Raw genomic sequence first — 26,728 nt, 5'->3', positions numbered from 1 at the left:
TCTTCGAGGCTCAATGTCAGACATTCTTCCATGTCTTGTGCATACAGCCTTGCTCTCTGTAGTTACTTCATATTTTTGTAGATAATGACTTTTACTTTTCAAGTTTCATGTCATGTCTGCTTTTGGGTCAGAATTCTGCTCCATGTTTTTTTTTGTTACATAATAGTAGTGATCAGTGACCAGTCTTTACCTTCTATTATTTTAGAAAAAATATTTTAAACGCTGGTTGCAGTTTTCATTTATACAACTTATATTCTAGACCAGGCCTACTGTTTATTGAAGTTTAATAATTGACATAATGAACAAACTTAAGAGAGAGATAATCGACCTTCATTTCCTTGTACAACAGAAGAACAGTTCTGTTTGAGCCCGCATTATGGTGCGCTTTAATAGGTCCTGTAATGAGTTCTGTAACTGTTCACTGAACATGGCCTCTAACATAGCCTGAAGTGCTTCCTGGTCTGACGAAGGTGGAATATAAAACTGACCGATACAATGAAGCCTCCTTCATACAGCCTTGATAAGGGATTGCTTTTATCCCCTTGACTGGCCTGTTTTAAACTGTGTTAATATATATATATATATATATATATATATATATAGGTATATATATATCTATATAAATATATATTTGTATTCTGAATGGAGCTACAAGTTATCAGCGATGGCATTCATCTGTCTGCAAACAGACCCGGAATTCCTCAGTCAGTGACCGATGGGAAGACAACACCAGCAGGGTATGAGTCTGATTATTATAATTTCTACGGGGACAGCAGTCCTGTTGTGTCCTGTGGATCTGATGTCCAAGATCACTATGAGACCCTGGATGCACCACCAAACTCTGACTTCTACGCCAACACTGAAGTTTGTGGACGCCGGAAGCGCTTCAGGCCATCTCTCTATCAGCTGTACGCCAACCCTGAGGTGAGGAAGAATCATGCATTCATTAAAATGTACCAACTACACAATATCAATATTATTATAGTATGTGCAAATTTGTCATTTTCAGCTACCTTTGATTGCCTTTACTAGGACGACTCTCAACCTCCCATGTATGAGGAGACATCTGGTGGCATGGAAGGAGACAGCTCTGAGGAAGAGGAGCAAAAGGAGCCACTGCCTGAACCAACACGATTCGGCTGGGTTCATGGAGTCATGGTCAGTATTAATGAAGAGCGCATAATGTGCCTGTGAGTTGTAGCCAAAGATACAAATGATCTGCAGCGATTAGGATTTCATGGCCACCGCTTGGCTAAGGAAAGACAGGGATCTTAACTTCTTACAAATGACATAATAATGATTATGACTTATTTGTGAAAATCTACAATTGTGAATCTCTAGTTTCACAAACTTTGATGTTTCACAATTTTTTCAAAGATTGTCACTATTACTGTGTATACTAGAAAACAATAATTAGCAGAGAGATTTTTAGTTGAACCAAACATGTTCATAATACATACATAGATGTTTACTACATCCCAATTGCAAGTCATATGAACAGCAAATATTGGTAATATTTGTCCTTTACATTTTGTTAGATCAAATTTATGAATTAATGTGCTACTCCTTTTTGAAAATAAAATGTAATAAAAAAAAAATCCATAATAGTGTGTTGTCAGGAAGTTCCAGATATGCCTTGGGTCATTTTTCTTTTGATAAAAACTGAACGCTGTCTGGTCCCACAGACCCAAACACCATACAAGGGTTAAGAGAGTCTAGACAAGAATCCTAATGGCTTAGGTGAATTGTTGTTTAATCAAAACAAGCCATTAACAAAAGTATTTTACTTCGGCATATTAATCTGTAATCCATCCATCCATTATCGATACCGCGTATCCCCACAAGGGTTGTGGGGAGTGCTGGAGTCTATCCCTGCTGACCTCGGGCAGTAGGCGGGGGACACCCGGAATTGGTTGCCAGCCAATCGCAGGGCACACAGAGACAAACAACCGCACTCACAATCACACCTATAGGGTCAATTTAGAGAGTCCAATCAACTTACCATGCATGTTTTTGGAATGTGGGAGGAAACCGGAGTACCCGGAGAAAACCCACGCAGACAAGGGGAGAACATGCAAACTCTAAACAGGGAGGCTGGAGCCGGGATCGAACCCACGACCTCTGAACTGTGAGGCGGACATGCTAACCAGTCGACCACCGTGCCTCCTTAATCTGTAATAGTATTTAAAATACAACATAAAGCCCTTCCACACATTACATATGAAGTTATATAGTAAATTACAGGAACGCAATGGGACAATATGACAAATTGTCAAGATCCAGTACCTTTTTGTAAAATTCTTCCCGGATCATTTTAAAGTAAAAAACCCTTTGACCGAACGTGGTGAGAGTTCTACACATAAGTCTAGGAAGAGATGACTATTTGGAAAAGGTCAGCCATACTCCACAAAAGCAATTCAATAATAGCAAAAGAAGCAGGAATTTATATTAAATAAGGTCATGTACCAAGGTGTAGGTGAGAGAGCCAACAGAAAATATGCAAGTTGCTGATGTGGCCAAACATAATGAAAGCTTAGGAAAAATTCTTGGCACGTCTTGAAACCAAGTAATGATGACCAGCCTTGATAAAAGTCATGATGTCTTCGTTGCACTCAGGCTGATTTCTTTAGGGACCGCTAATATAAATTTGACAAGCCTTTCACTTATTAAAAGCAATATTTTCCCATCCGAGCAAGCTTTGAAAATTCTTTTTTGCCATTGTTGGTGCTTGAATTCAATAGATTCTCGTGTTCAGTGACATGTGCTGCCAGTATATTTGACTATATTCAGTCTGCTCATTTCTTTTTAGATCCGTTGCATGTTAAACATTTGGGGGGTGATCTTGTACCTGAGGCTGCCTTGGATTACTGCACAAGCTGGCATAGGCAAGTGAAAAAAACCCATTCCTGACTTTAGAGGATACCCTGAATATGAGTTATGTAATCTGTACACAACGTGGACAAAAAAAAAAAATCATTCTTTCTCACATTTTCTTCCTTTCCTATTGTTTTCCCCAGGTCTGACTTGGGTGATCATCCTGTTGTCCTCGTGTATAACTGGCATCACAGGGCTCTCTACATCTGCCATCGCTACCAACGGCAAAGTGAAAGGAGGTCTGTTCCATCTGTTATCAATCACTGACTTTTTACAATTAACATTACACTTCGGCCACTTGAACAAAAATGTACAGTGATGCCTTGAGCTACGAGTATCCCGTTTTATGGGTTTTTTGCGCCGTTGGCCAGTTTTTTTATTTGACTTGTGAACCCAAACTTGAGAGTGCTGTGTCGTGGTAATGTCAGACAGAATTAATAAATAATCTTCCCAAAAAAGAGGCATCAAGATGTTTATTGCCACTCTCAGTTTTTGACCCGACCCTCAACCTCATGGATAAAATTAAAGACGTGCAGCACATCTAGGTAAAGTAAAGGCCCGCGGGCCACATTTGGCTGGTCCACAGTCATTGAGCAACCCTCCTAGCCTTCATGAGGTCAAAATAAAACATAAAGTATCACATGTCAGCAGCGCACGCTCAAAAGAAACTACTTGTCTTCAATGTTGCCAATTTAGATATATTGTCACTGTATTCATAGACTATTATAACCATTCTAGCACCTATTTTAAAATAAATAAATAAAAAGAATAGAGTGAATGCTAACTGCGGTCCTCATGTTTGCAACAATCTTCTTTTTTGTACATTGGAGGGAAGAGAGGAATATGCCCTGCTAATGTTTTGGGAGTCTTTAGATTGGCTAATTGTGGTTTGTGCTCATAATGTCGGAAAACTTCAAAAATAAAGAAAAAACTAAAGACGCTCTAGACATATTTTTGTGAATGTTGATTAAATGTGAGATGATGTTAGCATGTGTAGATATGTCATTTTTTCCCCTCGAGTCCCGGATTTGGACACCCCTGACCTAAATGACCTAAACTATCATTATTCGTGTCAATCTAATCTAATCTGTGGGTTCCCTTTACTTCCTAGGGTAAAATAGACAGCGTTTGTCGTGTGTCATTATCCAATCCATTCCACTTAATCATATAGTCCTTATTAGTCGAAACTACGGATATCATAATCCCATTTTTTATTTGAGTTTGATTTGAAGTATCTGCCGATACGAGTCCCGATCCAATCCCTCTGCAATGCAGTGAAGAAGAAAAGGAAGACCACATCCAAATTGTCTCAATTATCTTAATTTTTAAAATTTTATTTAATTAAGGTATCTCAAGACTATACCTTTGTATATGGCTGTAAATCAGTAGTGTGTCAAATAAAGTAAATAAAAGATTTTATTCTTGACTTTCAAAATTAAGAACATTTTAAAATCAGATTTCTTTTCAGCCAGATCAGCTGAAAATCATGTGATCGGCCCCGTTTCCGATCATGTCGATCGGATCGAGACACCCCGAGTATAAACCCAGTCCATGTTTTCACTGCCGCCTTCCTTGCTACCTCTGCTGAGTCTGCCAACTAAAGGCAGCATGAGGAAAATATGGGAAGGATGGACTTTAATTAATTACTTATATAATGATCATAAATGAATTGGTTTCCTTCGCTTCATGCTGTTGGATAGAGAGAGCTATTGTCATTGTTAGTTTTCCAATTACAAGCTATTCCACTTGAATGTCCTTATTACTGATAATCCATTCCATGTTTTCCATACGACCATGCTTGCTCCTGTACCTGCCGCTATTAGTGTCCAGTGGACTGAACATTTGATACATATCTTACTAGCAGACAGGGCAGACTAAAAGAATGTAAAGAATCATGGATAAAAGAAAGTTTTTCAAGAAAATAAGTCTTTATCACTGCTGGTAGGAATAACTAGTTAGCTGCAGCCACGGCCCACCTGACAGCAGAAAGTCCCATACTATTAATAATAGCTTGTCGATAAGTCTGCAGTGCATGTGAAGCTCCTGGCTGTTGTCAATTTTGACAGGCATTTAGAGTGAACTTTATGCTTCAATTCACACTATGAAATAAGAGCTGATTCACTTATGGTTGTCATCAGTGGATGATCATAGTGATGATCATGATGATGATGACAATAATAATAATAACAACTCCTCCACCCATGTTGAATTGTAGGAAACAGGGCAGATGATTAGAGAGAGCAACAAGAGATCAACATCTGTAATTGTGAGTCTAAAGGATAGAGATACGCCATCGGCCATGTTGTTTATTTGAGCGCAACAAGTGGATAAATTGTCACAATTTGTCTGGCTCATATGGGCCGTCTGACTCCACTCGCGCAGTCGTTGAGAGCAAACAGGAGGCAAGGGAACTTTTTGTGATGTGTCCTCCAAACATGGCCAATTTGAAAGCAGGCAGCATGGAAGAAAGCAGGAAGTGGTGAACGCTATACACTGTTTGGAACATACTCCGTGAAGGAGTAATTCATTTTATATAACAAAGAAAAAAATGAAGTATCGCGAGGACTGCTACATATGGCAACATCTGGTATTTTCCCGCTGACAACACAGTTATCAGTGCATGTTTTACACTAGGATCCCACCAAGGAGTAATGAGAGACTCTCAAAGCATTCATATACACATCTGCAGCCAAGAAGAATGGCCAAATCAGAGGTGGGCAATTTAAAACATTTTGCTGGTCTATCATCTATCAGTGGCCTGGGTACCCATCCGTCATCGTTAGTCAGTTGTTTTTTCAGCCAAACCATTTACGGTGCTTCCCTCATCGGTTCCATCAGTAAATTTCACCGGTCCACCAGTCTTTATCTCGTCAGTACCTCAGTACGTGTAAAAACTATGAAAGACCTCAATCGTAGGGATCAGGAAAAGCATAGTTGTTAACCTGGACTTAAAGGTTTTCACACTTTAACTGATTCAGTACCAGACTTTTTCAGACCCTCTGTGAAATGACATATAAATGTCACTGCGATAGAATGACTTAATATTACTTTAAACCTTTCATGCAAAGTGGTCACTACAGTGGACAGCTATTTAAAAGTTGCTTTCGCCTATATTAATGAATTTAAAAAATATATTTCTATTTTAAATAATGACATTAAATCATAATTAATGCATGAAAGGGTTAACAATATTTTGAAAAATGTAGATTAATTGGCTGCTGCATCTGGGTGGAAAAGTAAATGAATTGGCCTTATTGTTACCCCCAATGACCAGAATGAGGAGCACAATGTCCATTGAATTAAATTAGAAAGTGTGCCAAAAACTGTTCCTCCTTTTTAAATTTTTGTTTTTTTATTTAATAATGTAATTACTATATGTATTTATAAAGTATTATATTATACAGTGGAGTGCAATTTTTCCCAATTAAAAAAAAAAAACACTCAAAAATGTTTTGTTGTTGTTTTATGGGAGCCTGGAAAAGAATAATGGCATTTCTATTCATTTCTATGGGAAAAAATGATTTGCGTGATCAAGGAATGAATTAAACTCGTATCTCAAGGAAAAACTGTATTTTAATTTAATTTAATTAAATTAATCCTACATTTTTCTCAGGTGGGACCTACTTTCTAATCAGTCGTAGCCTTGGTCCGGAGCTGGGTGGGTCCATTGGTCTGATTTTTGCCTTTGCCAATGCTGTGGCTGTGGCCATGCACACTGTGGGCTTCGCTGAGACTGTTGTAGATCTCATGCATGTAAGTGCCATACCGAGTGGTGTAGAATGGACAATTACTGATGTTTAATTTACACTTCATTCAGCCTGGCTGGTTTATTTTGTTTAAATTGACTGTAGACTTAAGTCAAAATTGTTCGGAAACAGTCAGAAGCCTCATGGAAATAGAAATCTCTCATGGACCAAAAAGAGTGACCAATTATAATATGACATACAGTATATTTAAACATTCTCACCCCGACTCCTTTTTTTTTCTTCCAAGATTGTGCCCCGTTGTTTATTTGGTGTTCAGTGTGCTTTACTTTCTCTCTAAGGAAAATGGTGCTGTGATGGTGAACCGAATCAATGACATCCGCATCATTGGTGTCATCACAGTCACATGTCTTTTAGGTATCTCAATGGCTGGCATGGCGTGGGAGTCAAAGGTACTGTACGATCAACTAAGACCATACTTAAGTGGTTGGCAAACCCTCAGAATAACTTTTCAACAGAAATTAATTCACAAGCATTTTTAAGTGTTCACCATTTCACTCGGGTGATGTTATGATGAATGAAATACGATGACATCGACCACACATATTCGCCAAGCTTAGAATTTGTCTGCATGTACCTTGAGCAAATTCAGCTACATCAAATTACACCACATAGACCTGGTTCCTGCATGTGTAAAGTCTAGTTTCCTTTCAGCCACCAAATTGTCAGTTACGCCGGTGGCATGTAAAAGAATAGTGTGGCATAGCGTGATCTGCCAAAAAAGCCCGAGCACAAAATTCCCAAACACGCTAAACGAGAATTGTACCAGCACGTAAATGAAAATGTGCCAGTTTTTATGCCCGATCATAGAAGCGCTGTCTACGGACATAGAGCCCATAGTCTCTCCAACATGTCTTGGGTTATCCTCGGAGCCTCATCTCTCAGGCACTCTGTGGAGGAAATTAATTTTGGCTGCTTCTGTATCCGGGATCTTGTTCCTTTGGTCATGACCCACAGGTTGTGACCATAGGTTAGGGTAGGAACCTAGATCGCCTGGTAAAGTGAAGGTGTCGCCTTTCGACTCAACACCTGCTTACCTCAACAGGCCAACACAGAATCCATATTTCTGAAGAGGCAACACAATCCACATTTCTATCTCCTGTTGCATTCTACCCCCACTCACAAACAAAATCCCAAGATACTTGAACTCTTCCACTTGGAGCAGGATCTCATCACCGACCTTGGAGAGGGCACGCCATCCTTTTTTGACTGAGGACCACTTTTTAAGATTTGGAAGTGCTGATTTTCATATCAACTGATTCACATTTGGCTGAAAACGGCTCCAGTGAGTGTTGGAGATCGCGACTTGATGAAGTCAACGGAACCACATCATCTGCAAAAACAGAGATGCAAAACTGAGGTCAACCAAACTGCTCCTAAATACCTTGTCTATGCCTTGGATGCACCTATGCGCCTAGAAATTCTGCCCATAATGGTTATGAACAGGATCTGTGACAAAGGGCAGCCTTGGCAGTGTCCAACCCATACTTTAAATGAATTTGACTTGTGCCAGCAATGCAGCTCAAACTCTGACACTGACCATACAGGGAACAAACAGCCCATATCAGGAGGTTTGGTACCCCATTCTCCAGAAGCACACTCCACAGAACTCCCCAGGGGACACATTCAAACGTTTTCTCCAAGTCCACAAAACACATGTACCTGGAAACTAGTTGGACAAACTCTCATGTAAGGACCCTGTCGCAGGTGAAAAGCTGGTCCACTGTTCCATGGCCAGGATGAAAACCACACTGCTCATCCTGAATCTGAGATGCAACATCCGGACGGATCGTCCTCTCCAGCACCCCTTAATAAACTTACCAGGGAGGCTTAGGAGTGTGATCCTCTTGTAGTTGCAACAGACCCTCCGGTCCCACCTTCTGAAAACGAGGGATCACCACTGCCAGTCCAGAGGCAGTCATTCTCCATGGCCTCACCAAACTCCTGCCATGCCTGAGGTTTTGCCTCACCAACTACCAAATCAATGTCCTCCACCATGACATGGGAGAAGTCCTGCCGGAGGTGGGAGTTGAGACTCCTTCTGAGAGGCGACTCTTCTACACGTTCCCAGCAGACCATCACAATATGTTTGGGTCTGCCAGGTCGGACCGGCATCCTCCTCACCATCTGATCCAACACACCTGAGGTGATGAATGGTTAACATCTCCTCCGCTCTATTCACCTGAGTGTGATGAAACGCCCAAAAAGTTAATCATCAAACCGCGGCCTAAGGTGTCCTGGTACCAAGTGCATATATGGACACCATTATTTCTGAACATGGTATTTGTTATGCCAATCTGTGATCAATCACTAACCGAACACCACTTGGGTTCTGATCAGGGGATGGGTGGTGATGGTAGGGGGCGTTCCTCACAACCACACCCTTCCAGGTCTCACTTTCATTGCCCACATGAGCATTTTAAGTCCCCCAGCAGAACGATGGAGTCCCCAGCAGGTGCATTTTCGATCACCCACTCCAAGGACTCCAAAAAGTGTGGGTACTCTGAATTGCTGTATGGTGCACAGGCACAAAAAAAACCTCCAACCCGAAGGCGGAGGGGGGGCTACACTCTTTTGCAACGGGGTAAACACCAAGGTACAGGCGCCAAATCAAGGGGCAGGCAGTATGCCCACATCTACCTCTAAGAGGAATGGTATCCAAGCTGTGTATGGATACGAGCCCAAACTATACCTAGACACAACTTCTCTGCCTCACACACGTCTTAACACATCTCAAATTAGATTAATAAGCATTTTTTTAAAAACGTTAGTCATTACTAAGATAACACTAAAAACAAGTGGCACATTTGAAGATACTTGGTCTATTTGAAGATATTTAATTTCTATGTGAATGTGTGTTTTGTCTTCCAAAGGCCCAGGTTTTATTTTTTCTGGTCATCGTGGTATCATTTTCCGGTTACATTGTTGGAACCATCATCCCTGCATCACCACAGAAACAGGCCAAAGGTTTTTTCAGCTATAAAGGTGAATTTGAATTTGTTCTGTTGTGGCGTTTGTCCAATACAAAATGTTGAGCGTCTGACTCTTTGTTTTTAACAAGTCGAAATAACAGACCAAATTCACTCCCAATAGTGGACATTTTTGCAAACAATTTTGTACCCAATTGGCGTGGGCAGGAGGGCAGCTTCTTTGGCATGTTCTCGATTTTCTTTCCTTCTGCAACTGGCATTCTGGCAGGAGCTAACATCTCTGGAGATCTGAAGGTATGTCGCATTCTCCTTCCCTCCCATGTCTCCTCTCATATTTACCTGTCAAATGTCAAACTGTAAACTTATTTGAAATATTGTCTGTGCCCTTGTCAGGACCCAACAGTGGCTATCCCGAGAGGAACACTAATGGCTATATTCTGGACCACCTTGTCATACCTCATAATCTCTGCTACCATTGGTATTGTATGCTCATTCCAGAAACCAAAGCCGTGTTCTTTATGAATGGATGTTGTTGAAAAATAAAATAAACTGGAGCTGCGAACAGCTATAAAGAGCCCTCGCATCCGTGGCCACGTTGGAGTACTTGCCCATTGGGGTACTGGCACGCTGGTGTACTGACACATAGGAGAAGAACCCTTTAAAACAAGGATCACCAACGCACGTACTCGAGGGCCCCTGTCCTAAATGTTTTAGATGTTTCCCTCCTCCAACACACCTGATTCAAATGAACAGGGTCATTGTCAGGCTTCTATAGAGTTTGCTGATTACCTGATCATTTGAATCAAGTGTGTGTTGCAGCAGGTAGAGATGCAAAACGGGCAGGAAGCCGGCCCTCAAGGAACAGGATTGAAGACCCCTGGTTTAAACCCTCAAAAACAGCATACTTTTTCTTTGCAAACAGCACATTGCCACGGCAACAGCATGCAGTGAAATAAGAAGCTTTTAATAACTTTTCATCTTTTAAACATCTTCAGATGAAACACCCAAAGTTTGAAGACGATCAGATAAAGTCTGTTGGAGGAGCTCATCAAAATATGAGGTCTATGAAAGGCCAAAAATGGTCCAATTAAAAAATAAAGTCATTAATACCAAAATTCCTGTTAGGTTTAACATATGGCTCCAAAATACTTTTTGTAGGTCTTGGGCAGTTACATATGTGTCCCAAATTTCACAGCTTTAGGTGCATTGCACAACCCAGAATGCTTGGTTAAAAATCTCTAGGGGGCACCATTGAGCCATTTTTTTGAAAATCGTTTAAGAAATCACTAAAATACTGATTTTTATGCCAGGTCTGATGAGTGTGCAAAGTTTCCGCATATTTTCATGAGTTTCCACCGAGGTATAGACCCTCAAAAACAGCATAATTTTCCTTTATAAACAGCAAATAGCCATGGCAGTAGTGTGCGACAAAATAAAAAGATTTCAATAACTGCATCTTAACCATCTTTAGAAGAAACAACAGCAAAATTTCAAGACAATCGGATCATTTCCCTAGGAGTAGTTCATTAAAATATGACCTCTATGAAACAGCCAAAAACAGCGACAAAAACCAAAGTAAATTCAAAATGGTGAACTACCGGCTAGATTAAGCATATGCCTCCAAAAGACTTATTTGTATGTCTTGTCTCTTATGTTCTAGACAGCTACATATGACTCCCAATATTCGTAGATATAGGTGAAACGTACACCCAAGAATGCTTGGTTAAAGGCTCCAATAGTCTAAATTCGGCATTCTGATTAATATTGCATTTGTGGAATATGAGTTAGGCAGTAAAATCCACCTGTTTTTAGCCATCTCAGGGGGCGGCCATTTTGTCACTTGTGTCGACTGAAAATGACATCGCAGTTGCTCAGGGCTCAGGTAACAAATAATCACGGCTCATCTGTTTTCTGAAGTTTAGCCTTGATTGGTTGTTACCTGAGCCTTGTTAAATGTGAAGTTGTTTTCAATTAACAGTATGTAACAAAATGGCCACCCCTGAGATGAACAAAAATGGGTGCATTTTACTACTGGAAACATGATGCACCAGAGCTCAATTTCGATCTTGGGGGCAAAGGCTGTGAACGTGTAACGTGTAACTTTTTTTTTTTTATTCAAGAACAACAAAAACAAATCAATGTATCATTATGTCGTGTTCTGTGTACAATTTGAGGAATAATGAGTTTATAGTCTGTAACATAACAATATGTGGAAAAAGTGGAGCGCTGTAAATACTTTCCGGATGCACTGTAGATATTTAAAAAACTAGAACGTGTTGATTTCATTTATTTAAATTTGTAAATTTACATTTTCGTCGATGAACTTCCAGTGACCCATCACAGTTATGTAGTGGCCCTCCGCCACTGAGCCACTGTTAATGTAGAACCGTGAGCAGTGATTCCAGAAATCTCATGATACTTAACAAAAGGTTAATATGTATCTCATTTTCAAAAGGCAGTATTGGGGACCAAATTGATTTATTTTTAATGGAGCCCCACATCTTTGGCAGTCCCCCATGGGAATAGTCTCATCCTTGAAACCGCACACCCTTAGAGCAACGTGGTTTTAAAGTTACCAAATGCATCATATACAGTAAATCCATCCATCCATTTTCCGAACCGCCTATCCTTACTGTATTTTAGGTAGTTTGTGTAAACCATATTTCATTGTGTGTGTTTCTGTGTGTGTGTGTGTGTATACTTTATGTGTTTCTTGATTGTTGCAGGGTCCTGTGTGGTCAGGGATGCATCTGGACTGTTAAACGACACCTTGTCCTCCTCTTCATCTAGCAAGAATTGTGTTGGTTTAGCCTGTCAGTATGGTTGGGACTTCACTGACTGTATCAACAACAACACATGCACCTTTGGCATTAGTAATTACTATCAGGTCAACACACACAATACAAACAGCATCCCAGTGAATGATATGTTACATCTTCTGTCTGTCTTTGTAAATCTTTTAGAGGATTTAGATTTTTTTCTGAACAAATCAATAGCAAATGTGTTTGTTCAAAAACTGATTATGTCTGGAAATGCACTCCATATTTTGGTTGTCTTAGTTCAAATCCCACAACAGATCAGTGTCAAAATTAGAATTTGTGAATAGAGGTGTGTCAACATGTAGTTACTGTTGACGTTTCTCCATGCAAAACATTAAGCACCCAACTGCTCAGTGTGTTACCTCTTCCTCAATTGTGCGTGAATCAGTTATTCTTATCTGGGCAGTAGTTTTGTCAACTGATTTCTTGACTACCGGTAGTAGGAAAAGTGAGCAACAAGTAAACACAATCTTTGTGTCTACAGTCAATGAGCATGGTGTCAGCCTTTGCTCCACTCATCACTGCTGGTATATTTGGTGCAACACTCTCTTCTGCTTTGGCTTGCCTAGTGTCAGCACCCAAAGTGTTCCAGGTACTATACACAGACTAAGACTAAAATATATACATACAATAATGAATTTATGCATCAAATGGATGCATCTATTTACGGCTTTAATGACTCTCTATGTGACATCAGTCCCAGATTTGAAAACACTTGTACAGTTGTCTCTTATATGATGCTTTTTAAGTTATGTAAATATGATTGTTATGTTTTTTTTTGGGGGGGGGGGGGGTGTTGTGTGTGTACATTAATGTGTCTTTACATTTTGTCTCTGCTTTCTGTAGTGTCTATGTAAGGACAAGCTCTACCCTCTGATTGGCTTCTTTGGCAAAGGTTATGGCAAAAATGACGAAGCACTGCGAAGCTACCTCTTGGCATTCCTAATTGCTGTCTGTTTCATTCTCATTGGTGAGGATTGTGACAATGCAGATGTATGTGAAGTTCAAATGTGCTCTTCTGTGTCACCAATGTTTTTCTTAAACTAATAAGGTAAAGTAAAACCTTTCCTCAAAATATAATTCTGATAGGCCAGACAATCTGACTGCATTTTAAATAAGAGGCCATCGCAAATTAAAACCAGACTGTTGCCCTATAGAGCGACACGTTTGAAACCGCTTATCAATTATGTTTGGCCACCTTAAAAATGCCTTAATGAGAAGTTAGATACATTGACTGCCTTTATTACATTTCTTTTCGACAAAGTCTAAATTAATATTTATTCATATTGCAAAAATGAAAAGCAAGGCATCATTTTCAGATTGAAACATTGGATACTTTGTACGCATATAGCCTCTGAAGTCATATCACCACAATAAGTACAAATATTCTGATATTGTTAAGACAATGACAGATCCTTTCTGCTCTTACCCTTTCCCTTTCTGTTACTACAGCCGAGTTGAACACGATAGCCCCGATCATCTCCAACTTCTTTCTCTGCTCCTACTGTTTGATCAACTTCAGTTGCTTCCATGCCTCAATCACCAACTCACCTGGTAGGATAAGAGAATCTATATATACCGTGTACATAGGGAATTTTTTTTCTTTTTTTTTTTTTTTTTTTGCATAAATTTATCAGGCCAAATTTTGACATTTTTATAGACATGAACTTATGAATTGAAGTCAAAATAGCAAATAACTGTATGCTATATTGTGAGTATGAATTGGTCTGCAAGAAATGTGTTGCAAAGATTGCTTTAGTGCACCGATGACAAGCACTTTACCAACTCAACTCATTCACTGCCATTGATGAATTTACTCGTGTTTTCACAGTCCAGCTATTCAATCCCAGGAATTTATTTATATTTTTTTTCAATTTTTTTCAAACGTTAGGGTAAAAGAGGGTCTGGCAGTGAATGAGTTAATTTGAGGAAGTACTATAAATGAAATACATGTATTGAACACTATCTAACTTGAGATTGTATGTTGATTGTATTACAGGTTGGCGCCCATCCTTCAGGTTCTACAATAAATGGCTGTCTTTGCTGTGTGCTGTGTGTTGTCTGGTTATCATGTTCTTGTTGACTTGGTGGGCAGCTCTCATTGCCTTTGGTGTCGTCTTGCTCCTTTTAGGATACACACTCTACAAGAAGCCTGGTAAGCACACTGCACTCTTACAGTTCAAGGCACACTACAGTAGCTGCCGTTAACTCATGCGCAGGCTTTTCTATATGTTGTGCTTAGCTGTGAACTGGGGCTCATCGGTGCAGGCCAGCTCCTACAACATTGCACTGAATCAATGTATGGGCCTTAATCAGGTGGAAGACCACGTGAAGAACTACAGGTCAGTGACTGAATATTACTGTCGCCTGAATCATTTGTTGCGATGGAAAAGTTTATTTCACTCAGTTTTGTTGTTCCTTGTGTTGAGATTTTGAGACCAGTGGATGTTTTTACAATCACAGGGGGTAATTTCCAGTATTAACTAATGGCTTAACTAGTGACCCTGATTCAACCCATGAAGGACAGAAGCACATAACCGCGTTTCTACCATTAGAGCTGGGAGCGCTGCTTCGTCTTTCTACCGTTAAAGCCGGTAGAGTGTATACGTCATTTTCTTTTTATTATTTAATAGGGATGGGACAAGACAAAAATCCCACGAGGCAAGATGTCTCACGAGATTGAGTCCGCGAGAACGAGACGAGACGAGATTTTTGCTAAATTTCGAACCTAAACAAATACCTAATGTAATTTTTTCAGTTTTCAACATGTTTTTTATCGAACAGACTGCAAGAAAATTAATCATCTAGCTCTAAAGTGCAAACGCAAACAGGAGTCACTTTCGTTACATGCTGTCAAATATTGCTGCAATAACAGCTAAAGCTGAGATCTTTCCTCTTACTGAATACTTTGACAAAATCCAACTGTGGTCGTGGGGCAGTAACTCAACTGTATAGTGTTTTATGTTAATTTATTGGCTTTATTTATTTATGTTTTTATTTATATTTTATGTGTTTGTTAATATTTATTGATATATTTATTAATAGATGTATCACTGCCTCTTATTGTTTTTTTTATTTATTGCATTGTTTTTTAAGTGCTTTGTTACAGCTCTAGCTGTTATGAAATGCGCTAAAATTGTATTGTATTGTAGAGTTCACCTTTTTCTCAATCGATCTTCAACAAGAGGAATGTCACTGCGTCTGTGTCAAGATTTCTGCAACTCGTCGTAGTTCTGGGCTCCTCAGAGCTGCAGATACGGCACCCCGCTGCTCTAGATCGCGAGCTATCATGTCCAAAGAGTTGTTCTAGCGCGTGATTACGTCCATAATTTGTTTGTGCGCGGGCAGCTCGGGCTGTCTTTATTGAGACGTCAAAAGTGCTGCTGCTGTTGAGCATCGGTGAAAAAAAAGAAACTATACGCTTGACACGTCTAAACAAACATGATACGCGGCCAACTTTGGACCAGTTACACTAGCGTTGCGTTCATTGCCTGCACGATAAGCATAATGTGTGGCTAAAAGCCAGCCTCACGTATCGCCACATCCATGTTGCGACACGTTGTCGGTCACAACAGCGACTCCGTGATTTGGCCTTGGAAGTTCCCATTCGGTGACAGCTCCTTTTAGGGCATCTGCTATATTCACCCGGACTCCAAAACACCATCAAAAGAAAATAGATCTCGTGCTGTACAGGGACGAGAAATCTCGTGGCGTTCTAGTGCTATGTTGGCCTTGGAAGTTCCTATTCGGTGACAGCTCCTTTTAGGGCATCTGCTATATTCACCCGGACTCCAAAACACCATCAAAAGAAAATAGATCTCGTGCTGTGCAGGGACGAGAAATCTCGTGGCGTTCTAGTGCTATGTAGCATGACATCTCGTCCCATCCCTATTATTTAATTATCAGAGCCGCGGAGGATGTTCCGGAATTCTTTCGAGTGATAATGGTGTCCGCCGGAGCTCTGAAATGAGTAACGGCAGTGAAATAGATGACGCACCAGGAGAACCAGTCAAACGTGATATATGGTTAAGATATATGTTTGTTGACAATGACAATATCGACGTCTTTGTAACAGAAAAGAGGATGGTAATCACCACTGGATTTTTTAAAATTAAAAGTAGTGTTTTTCTTTCCCTGACTTTTACCTCTTCAATTGAAACAGTAAAGATTAATAAACTCGGGTCAGTGTGAAAGCCACCAGTCTAAGATCTCAAATTATTTTGGAATTATGTTTCTGTCTGCTACAGGGGCTGAGATATTAATTATTTTGTGGGTGTTGAATTTCTGGGAAAACTTCAGGTTTTCAAGGGTAATTCCAAAGACGACCTTAGGTTTTGGGGAGCTGTTGAGCCAGGCGCTTTAGGCCTTAATGGGTTAAACTAATGTTATTTCTGTATTGTGACAGTGAAGCATTGTGCAGTGTGTGCAATCTGTGAGAAAAACAAAAACAAATGTAGAACATACCAGATGTTACTAACCTGCCTAACCACTTACAAGCAGAGGTGGGTAATCCAGGTCCAGAAAGTAAAAACGCTGCCACAGTTTGGCTTAAGCCACAGGTGCTTCTACTCAACTGGCAGGTAAACGAGCTCAGTTGATTATTAGAACAACATTTGCTGCGCTCATGGTAAGAGGAGATTTCCTTGGCATATCTGTCTATTTGACTTGGTCCCCTGGAAAATCTTCAGATTGCACTTGACTTGTTCTTTGTCATTTTTTGTTAAACTATGCTGAGAAGCGATGATAGGCTTTCATGATTTTTATACTGTACTTATCAAAATATATGTCTTAGGAAACTGCTGAACTATTTAAAATTGGACACTTGATGTCAGAATTAATAATGTAAGATATATGTTATCTGATTTATTGGTTGATCTAGTTTTACTCTCCTTTATCTAAATACATAGTACCCCATAATACAGTTAGAACGTATTTGTCTGTGCGCTTAAATGCAGTGGTGCAAAAGTCCGAATTTTTTAAAAAAACTGTATTTGAAGGAAGAATGTACATTGCTTGTTGGTAATTTGGCCTCAATAGCCCCTACAGAAAGTTATGTGCTGTCTTCAAGGATGCACAGGGCAAAAAGTCAACTGAATTAACAGACATTGGGTTGTTTTAAACCAGTTATCCCCATAAATTTCTGTTAATCCTCATACATTCCTCATGAATTCACAGAAATTTTCAACCAAGGGAAGCAGTCAATTTATTTATTTCCTCAAGAAAATGGTAGAAATCTGGTTAGTATAATGAATGTCATGACGGCAGCTGATTGTATTTTTTTTTTATTACGAGCACATATTGTACGTGACTTGATCATCTAATGAACCTGATACAGATAGTCTTTTTTGCAGACCACAGTGTTTGGTGCTGACGGGACCTCCCAGCAGCCGGCCAGCTCTCGTGGATCTTGTCAGCTGTTTGACAAAGAATCTTAGCCTCATGATGTGTGGCCATGTGGTGACTGTGAGTGTAGTGTGAGTGTGTGTTTGTTGATCTTTAAGTGGTTAGCACAGTGGTTAGTCCTAACAATTCTGAGGTTGTGGGTTCAAACATTGGCTCCGACTTTCCAATTATTTGTATGTGTGTGTGTGTGTTGGTTTTCTTCAGGTACTCCCATTTTCCCAAATCATGTATGTTAGGTTCATTGAAGACTCTTAGCTGTGAATGTGAGTTGAATGGTTGGCAATATGTGCCCTGCAACTGGCTGACAGGCACTAGCCAGCCTCTCGCCCAAAATCAGCTGGGATAGGATCCAGCTCACCCGGAACCATAATAGGATATCTGGCATGATGGATGGATGGATGAATGGAATTGTTACAGATGACTTTCCATATTTGATACTGTTTGCTCCAAACAAATGGTTTTGTTAATCATTTTCTTTTTCCAGACTGATCTCTCTGCACTAGTGCAAAGTGAAAGTCACATTTCCTGGTTGAACCAAAGAAAGGTGAAGTCATTTTACAAACATGTGGTGGCTGCAGACCTACGATCAGGCGTGAACATGCTGTTGCAGGTCTGATATAAAGGACTTCATTGAGTACATGCTTGCTGTCCGTCTGCATGTCTGTCAACTGCTTTGCTTTCTAACCTACTTTATTTGATGCTGTGCAGATTTTTTTTGGTTTAGAACTCATGGAAAGCTATGCATCATTTTAATTACTGAACTTTGTATCTTCAGCACACTGTTAGTCAGTTGTTTTTTTTTAGAAAATATCAACCATACATGGTTGCCTACATGATTACAGTCATAGCTCTCAGATAATACAGCATCTCATTAATTCGTGTTCCGTTAAATTTATATGGCCCCATGAGGGAAAGAATGTGGTACTGTATATCAGGATTCTAGAGAACATCGATGTCCATCGAATAGTAGAGTTGACTAAAATGATAACTAATATATGACTATTTAACCATAGTTTACTCTATGTAGGTGCACTGACAACGTGGCCAAATATGATGAGTTTTAAATGTAGCAATGGCTGCTTACAAGTACTTCCGTTCCAGATTCTCAATCAAGTCTTTCCTCTTTCCACTTGCAATGTTGTCATGTGAACACCAGGGGACAGGTTTGGGTAGGATGCGACCCAATGTCCTTCTGATGGGTTTCAAGACAGACTGGCACAGTGACTCACCACAGGCCACACACAGTTATGTAGGAATATTGCAGTGAGTGACATTTTTTTGCATACACATGCACTATAGGTAGTATTTGGAATCAGGATTACAAAATGTGATGTGAAATTGCTGCCTGCACATTTGTTTGCCCATTTGTCCAGGGATGCATTTGACCTTCAGTATGGTGTGTGCGTGTTAAGAACAAGAGAGAGACTGGATGTCTCTCATTCATATCAGTCACACGGTGAGAACCTCAATTAAAGTACAGTCATTTTAAATAAAAGAGTAATAATAGAATAGTAGCAATACCCGTACATGTTAGAAGTGATCATTGGGGTTGTAAATAATGTCACAATATTGTAAGAACTTGTAAAACTCCCTGATTTCGTATTTTGTTTTATTATTTTCAAAGTCAATCCAGGCTTTGATAGAGAACTCGAAAGCATGAATACCATATACACCTCTGGACTCAACATTGTTTCATGTATGTACATGTTCCTTGTTTTACAATATACAGTAGGTCATGAATTAAGTTATGAATTTCCTAGAGTTCAGTACTGTAAAACACCCATTTTATTTGCAGCTGCTGTGCCCATTGACCCAGAGGCTCAACTGAGTAGGCCTACACTGTTTCAGAAAAAACAAGGAAAGAAGACAATTGACGTTTACTGGCTGTCTGATGATGGAGGTCTGATCGTGTACATGTGCAAGTCTTTATACTTTAGTCTTGTAAAACATCATTTCTCATTAATGTTGTTCTTGATTAGGTCTGACTCTGCTGCTCCCTTATCTCCTAACTCGGAGGAAGCGCTGGGCCAAATGTAGAGTTCGAGTGTTTGTGGGAGGAGACAATTCCAAAAAGGACGAGAGGAGACAAGAGTAAGGAACTTGGATTACTTAATTTAACCTTTAAAGTATTGATTGTTGCTCAATTGTGTTTCTTGTTTATTTTATCAATGTGGTCTTCTGCTGTCTGCTGCATTTGTGTTTGTATTAATAGATTGATTACTTCATTGTTAATCATTCTAATTGATAAAAAATATGTCTTGATTTGTGTAATTCATTTTCTGCTTTTACTGACTTTGTTATATGGTTGATTTTCACTCCATATAGAGCACTTTGTATGCAACAATGGTTGTTTTAAAGTGCTATGTAAATAAAGTTCCATTAACTTTGACAGAAGTGAGTTACGACTTAGCAACAATAGGAAAATGTGGATCCCAGGGTGACAACAGTTGAGAACCACTGGACTGGATTAGCTTGCAAGTTTATGAGCTGCAAGTTGTACAGACTTATTCATACCAAGGGTCACTGCAAAGTCATCATAAATTCAATGACAGATCTGTTCAAATGCCAGTGTTTATCTTCCCAGGTCTTACGTAACTATGGGTAATCCACGTGCAGTTTGCAGGTGTGTACACAGTGTGTCCAGCAGTTCAGATAAACTTACTGAGTTTAAAGAACCTGATATAACCGTTTGTATAAAAATTAGGGCTGTCAAAATTAAAGCATTAACTATGGAGATTAAGTTAAATTTCATAACGTACAAGAAAAATTAACTCAGTTAACTCAGTTTTATTTACTTCCTGTAGCAGCTGACCTCTGCTTACTGTGCAGCCAAACTTGGAGGAGAGTCACTGTCGCAAAGACGGACTTTTACGTAGTTTTACGTTAAAAAGTTGCTTGGCAGCTCATTGGAGAAATCCCAAATAATTTGCACACTTTGCACAGCCAAATTCAAATACCGTATTAGTTGTACGTCTTTGGTGTATCGTTAAACTGTTGTATTTTACATGGAAAGAATCATAATAAAGGATCAAAGAAAGCTATTAGAACAGTCCTTGAATCAAAATATGCCTTTTTTTCCACATTAATTCCAAGATTTTACTCAAGTAAATATCGGTTCCGAGCTTCGTAAAAAAATTGTAGTTGAAAAGTACAATTAATCGCGATCAATTATGGAAAATTTTGCCATTTAATTAGTTTTAAAAAATTTAATCGCATGACAGTACTAATAAAAATATAGACTTTTGCATGCATTAGTTGATCAAATATTTGACGGCCAAATAACCATGTGAGACAATATGTCAGAATGTGATTAATGAAAATTAATTGGGTGTGCATGCACACAAATAGAGCAAATGCAAGAGATTTTATTTTGATCACCATCAGTTGGTTGGCTTGATTGTTAGTGTGTATGCAGTATTACACTAAAACTACTGAAAACTATTTTGAGTTTAATATACTGTCATTGGCTGGTGACCATTTCCGGGTGTACTCTTTCTCCTAGTAAACTAGAGTAGGCTAAAGCACAACAACAATCCTACTGAGGAAAGATGGAATAGAAAATGGATGGATGGAAGGAGTTTATAGTATAGATTTGTTATCTCTTTCAGGGTGATGACACTAATCAAGAAGTTTCGTCTTGGATTCCATGATGTGGAAGTGCTTCCTGACCTCTTTCAAAAACCTCAGCCTGCAAAGTAAGCTTGTCAGGATGTTTACCACAATTCAGCTGAATAATGAGTAATGATCATTTGTTTTGCTGACAAAGGGAACACATAAATTAGATCAGGAGAGAACCTGTTTGAGTCATCTTCTCCATGTGGAAATGATGGTTGTATGGTCGAGGTGTGAAAATCCTTTATTCAGGGGTGTCAAACTCATTTTCTTCACGGCTCACTCCATAGTTATGGTTTCCTTTGGAGGGCTGATGACTGTGAACCCGAATATATGTATGATTGCCTCATATTGAATATACACAACAAATTGATGAATAACTAATTTTGAAATCAGTAAAAAAAAAATTAAAAAAACAGTAAAAACAGTTTGTTCAAATATGACTACATTTATTTTAAAGGGGCATTGGTCACAAAAATGCTTGCAATACCTCAACATTTTTAAAAGTAAAGACAATTTGCAATTTTGGTATTTTAGCAGGCGGCACGGTGGTCGACTGGTTAGCACGTCCGCCTCACAGTTCAGAGGTCGTGGGTTTGATCCCGGCTCCCTGTGTGGAGTTTGCATGTTCTCTCCGTGCCTGCGTGGGTTTTCTCCGGGTACTCCGGTTTCCTCCCACATTCCAAAAACATGCATGGTAAGTTGATTGGACTCTCTAAATTGCCCCTAGGTGTGATTGTGAGTGCGAATGTTTGTATGTCTCTGTGTGCCCTGCGATTGGCTGGCAACCAATTCTGGGTGTCCCCCGCCCACTGCCCGAAGACAGCTGGGATAGGCTCCAGCACGCCCCGCGACCCTTGTGAGGACAAGCGGTATAGGTAATGGATGGATGGATGGTATTTTAGCAAGAAAAAATAAGTCGCTTTCGCGGGTCAAATAAAATGATTTGGTGGGCCAAATCAGGCCCCCGGGACTTGAGTTTGGCACCTATGCTAAAAATGCTTGGGCATGTGTTGGACTTCCACCAGACCACATGCACCATTTCAAAGACAGTAGAGGAGGTAGGATGTTACGATGTGGTCAACTGTTTGTTCCTCTGGGCCACATTCACAGACAGCTGAAGGAGCCTGTTTGCTTCATTGTAAAAATAAATAAATAAATAAAATATATCAGTCAGGAGAAGCGTTTCAAGGCATTGCTGTTTATATACAATGGAACAGAATGATGATAGGCTTGAAGAAAATGTGGCATTATCAAGACCTAGAAGTCCCTCCAAAATCGATGAAAAGATAAGAAGAAAACTGGTCAGGGTGGTTGCCGAGAGGCTGAGAACAACAGTAAAGAAGCTGCAGAAATTTCTGGCAAGTACAGGCTGTTGATTAAATGTAACAGAATTCTCCCATCTTCATATGTGCCAGCTATGTGGTATAGTGGCAAGAAAGTAGCCTTATCTTTCATAGAAAAGCATCCAAGCCTGGCTAAATTTTGCAAAAACACACTTGAAATCTCTGGCTGGCGACCAGTTCGGGGTGTAGTCTGCCTTCGCCCATTGACGGCTGGGATAGGCTCCAGCAACTCCCCGCGACCCTATATAGGATAAGCGGTTTGGAAGATGACATGACATGACACTTGAAATCTCCCATACACATGTGGGAAAATGTGTTATGTGATGACGAAACCAAGGTTTAACTGTTTGGCCATAATTCCAAAAGGTATGTTTGGCGCAAACATAGAACTGCTCGTCAGCAAAACAAATTCAGACGTACAGTGAAACATAAATACACTGTACATGTACTGTATGTCACAACTTTAACATGTGACTCCTCACTCCTTTGTAACAGCATCCATCAGTTTGAGAATATGATGAGTTCCTTCAAGCTGGACACAAACCCAAAAACTACATCAAATTCTGGCTCATCAAGAGTACAGGAGGAGCCCTGGTGGATCACCGACCAGGATCTGGAGAGGAACAAAGCTAAGGTAGGTCTGGCTCATGTGCACACTCACAGGCACATTATGTGTGAGGATCAAGATTTTTTATCATCACTTGTGAGTGACAAGAGGCTAAGTCCATGTTGCGGCTGGGGTTACAGCCACCATGCGAGCATTTTTTTTCTGAAGGAGGTGCCTGCTAAGGCGCGTGTGACGTGTCTTGCTCATCTCCTCGCATCAGTCAAAGGAGGCCGGGTCACAAAGGTGCACGGCAGCGTCTGGGCCCTTCTTGCGGACCAGCTTCAGTCGCTAAAATAAGACTACTAGTCACTGAATTTGGATTCAATATAACTTTAATTGACTTCAGCTTCATACTTCACATTGCATTTTCCTTTTCATGGCTGTAGTGGAGTTCAAAATATAGAATTTAACATTTTTCCAGCCCTGTCCCCTTGTTCAGAACTTAAACATATCTCACAGTCATGCTTGCTTTTACAATGCAATCACATGTGCTTTTTCATTGCCTGGGATACTGTGTTGCTTCAGGGTGCGCTCCTCTTTCGTGGCCTTTTATCTAAAGTGCTTAGAACGGGTTAACTCAGTTCATGGTAGTGGCTTGCGTGTCTAGGGTTTTGCCATTTCATTTCCCTCTTGAGGAAGAATTAGTTCATCTGTTGTTAGCTCTATGAAAAGTAATGCATAAATTAGGCTTTACGCGACCAGGATTTTTGGGGTCGATCAGTGATTAGAGAAATTGAAAAAACAATCAGGAGATGGAGCAATAATACCGTCGCTGTCCGGTGGGAACCTCTTACGTTCAAATTCATTTTTTTTCACAAATCGATTCGAATGGTCTGTCCCTACTTTCTCTGTAAATGTTACGCAATTTTAGAATTGAACTAAGACAGCTTTTAGCTGCCAGTAACCACCGTTGTGATGTGATGATGTAGATGATGATGATGATGATGAAAATATCATCTAAATATGTCCACGTTTTTGTGGAAATCAGTCTTTCCGTCAGATTCGTCTAAATGAGATTCTGCAGGATTACTCACGAGAAGCCACACTGATTGTTATGTGAGTATTCGTATTTGTACATACTGTGTTCCATTAAATGTAACACACACTGGCAATGTCATTAATCTGGTCTTGTATGCATCCAGCACCATGCCAGTGGGAAGGAGAGGAGTGTGCCCCAGTATCCTGTACCTAGCATGGTTGGAATTCCTTTCACGTGACTTAAGCTCCCCTGTCCTGTTGGTCAGAGGAAACCAAGAAAACGTCCTCACCTTCTACTGCCAATGAATTGCCCTCTTTTTTTGTGTGCATATGTAATGAACAACAATTTGTCATTTCTGACATATCTACATTTCAATGAAAAAGTTAATTTCATAATGGTATTCGGTTATCAAAACCAAATATTTAATAATGTCAAGTTTAATGATTATAAATAACAAAATCATATACTTTACAGTGAATCACAGTGAACAATAACCATGATATTCATCATTTGCTAACATGTTAAGTCATGATTCTTTTCAATAATGGTTGTAGTAACTTTTGTATTTAGTAACTTTTACACCAAGTAACCACACTGTAAAACCAGATAATTTATTTCATCTCAAATTGTTTGTAGAAACCGATTGCGATGATGCATTTAAGTTTAACACAGTAATTCAAACAACTATTTGATTTGACTACAAATAACTCAGATATTCTTTTGCGAGTAACACAATTGAATTAAGTTTTACTTGTTAATTATTATTCAAAATGAATGAGTAAATTGGTAGGTGGCCTTTCGCTTGTACAACGCTATTCTACCTTCAAGTTACTGAAAGGCCTCATCTCATTTGTCTAATTGCACCTTGCTAGGTCCTTACTCCTCTGTTTACCGTATTTTCTGGACTATAAGTCACTCTGGAGAAAAACATATATAAGTCGCACTGGAGTATAAGTCGCATTTTGGGAGGAAATTGTGCGCTTAGTACACATCATTTCCACCGAGCTACAATGCTACATGTAGCATACAAGAAAGTTACGGTAAGATAACTTTAAACTCACCAAAACGATTGTAGATCACTTAAATTAGTCTTTTAGTTATCCCCGACCATGTAGAATGTTTCCAAGTCTCGAAAAGTATTTATGTATTCCGTCGTAATTATGTCTTCCTCTCCTCTCTGCTGAGTGTGCTCCTCCTTAAGTGTGTGACTGCATGATGCAATACCCCAGCCAGAGGCAGGCAACTGCCTGTTTGTGGTTCGTTCTTATTCAACCATCGTCTGTAAGTAACCTAGACAATTGTGTGTACCGGTAATGACCATGTAACATTTGTATAGGAGCTGAATTGTGGCTGATTGTACTGTGTTGTTGGCTGAACATACTAATCGCTATCGCTAATGCTAATCACGGTTGCTAATCGTTAGCATGTCTGTGGTTTATTCTTGTTCAACCATCGTCTGAAACTAACTGAGACAATTGTGTGTAATGACATTTATATATGTGCTGAATTGTGGATGATTGTAGGTTGTTGACTCAACATACTAATCGCTATAGCTTATGCTAATTGCGATCGATAATCGTTAGCATAGGCTCATCTTGTTCATGTCTATGAAAATACATGTGTATGTAATGCATAGATTGATAGTATTTTCTGTTTCTTGTGCAGTTTCACAATATAAACAGGCAACTTCGCTGCACACCTGGAGTCAGTGGAGTCTGTTTGTGAATGTTTAGCTGTTTGGATAAGATGGCTTCCTCGACTAGCAAGGCCTGTTAGTTTAACAAAACATTAGACTTTAACCGTTTAAATTATTCATGCATTTTAATAGCTTTTAGGATGTATCTTATGTTTCTTTATGTTGGTTACAATAACATGTGAAATGATATAGAAGTAATTGTCATGGCTTGTTAGTGCTGACTTGTATTTATGATGTTTTGTCTCCCTCTGCAGGCACTCTAGCGCTGAAGCGCCTGCAGAGGGAGGCAAAACATCATAAATACAAGTCAGCACTAACAATCCATGACAGTAATGTGTTAATAATTTCACACATAAGTCGCTCCAGAGTATAAGTCGCACCCCCAGCCAAACTATGAAAAAAAGTGTGATTTATAGTCTGGAAAATACGGTACATGCTGCCACATCCCACCAAAATTCTAATGAGGAGGGAGGAGCTTGACAGAGGAACTAGGCGGGGGGCAATAGAGATGTTTTGGGGAAATTAAACGATTGCTCCTTGATGTCAATGTCATTTGATGGAGACGTCTACTAAAGATGACATCATGTCATTGAAGCATGTCACAAATGCACTCTCTTCATGACAGAATTATTACTATCACCAGCAATATCCATTTTATATTTTGTGTTTCAGGTGGGATTAAATCAAAGTCAAATGTA

The 26,728-nt window shown here is 39.6% G+C and overlaps 1 protein-coding gene across 3 annotated transcripts; it reads left to right on the top strand.

Moving 5' to 3' along the window:
- On the top strand, positions 1–26,728 carry slc12a3 (solute carrier family 12 member 3). 3 transcript variants are annotated; one of them, XM_086027351.1, is made up of 26 exons: positions 1–924; positions 1,033–1,158; positions 2,810–2,885; positions 3,018–3,113; positions 6,488–6,627; positions 6,920–7,030; positions 9,512–9,623; positions 9,837–9,862; positions 9,962–10,046; positions 12,295–12,455; positions 12,872–12,979; positions 13,234–13,357; positions 13,840–13,941; positions 14,387–14,542; positions 14,630–14,729; positions 17,739–17,850; positions 18,275–18,400; positions 18,947–19,053; positions 19,164–19,246; positions 19,415–19,486; positions 19,586–19,690; positions 19,770–19,881; positions 21,399–21,485; positions 23,244–23,382; positions 24,344–24,411; positions 24,498–26,728. In XM_086027351.1, the coding sequence occupies exons 1-26, from the start codon at positions 643–645 to the stop codon at positions 24,637–24,639; spliced, it is 2,958 nt and encodes a 985-aa protein (XP_085883477.1). In that variant the 5' UTR covers positions 1–642; the 3' UTR covers positions 24,640–26,728. The 3 variants fall into 3 exon arrangements, with proteins under 3 accessions (XP_085883477.1, XP_085883476.1, XP_085883478.1); XM_086027350.1 differs by having other exon boundaries at positions 9,732–9,862; XM_086027352.1 differs by having other exon boundaries at positions 789–924; positions 1,010–1,158; positions 9,732–9,862.

The sequence above is a fragment of the Filicampus tigris genome, chromosome 4 (assembly GCF_054856515.1).
Source record: "Filicampus tigris isolate MCC_2025a chromosome 4, RoL_Ftig_1.0, whole genome shotgun sequence".
Classification (NCBI taxonomy): domain Eukaryota; kingdom Metazoa; phylum Chordata; class Actinopteri; order Syngnathiformes; family Syngnathidae; genus Filicampus; species Filicampus tigris.
Note: the sequence above shows the minus strand (reverse complement) of the source record. Positions and strands in the feature narration are given on the sequence as shown.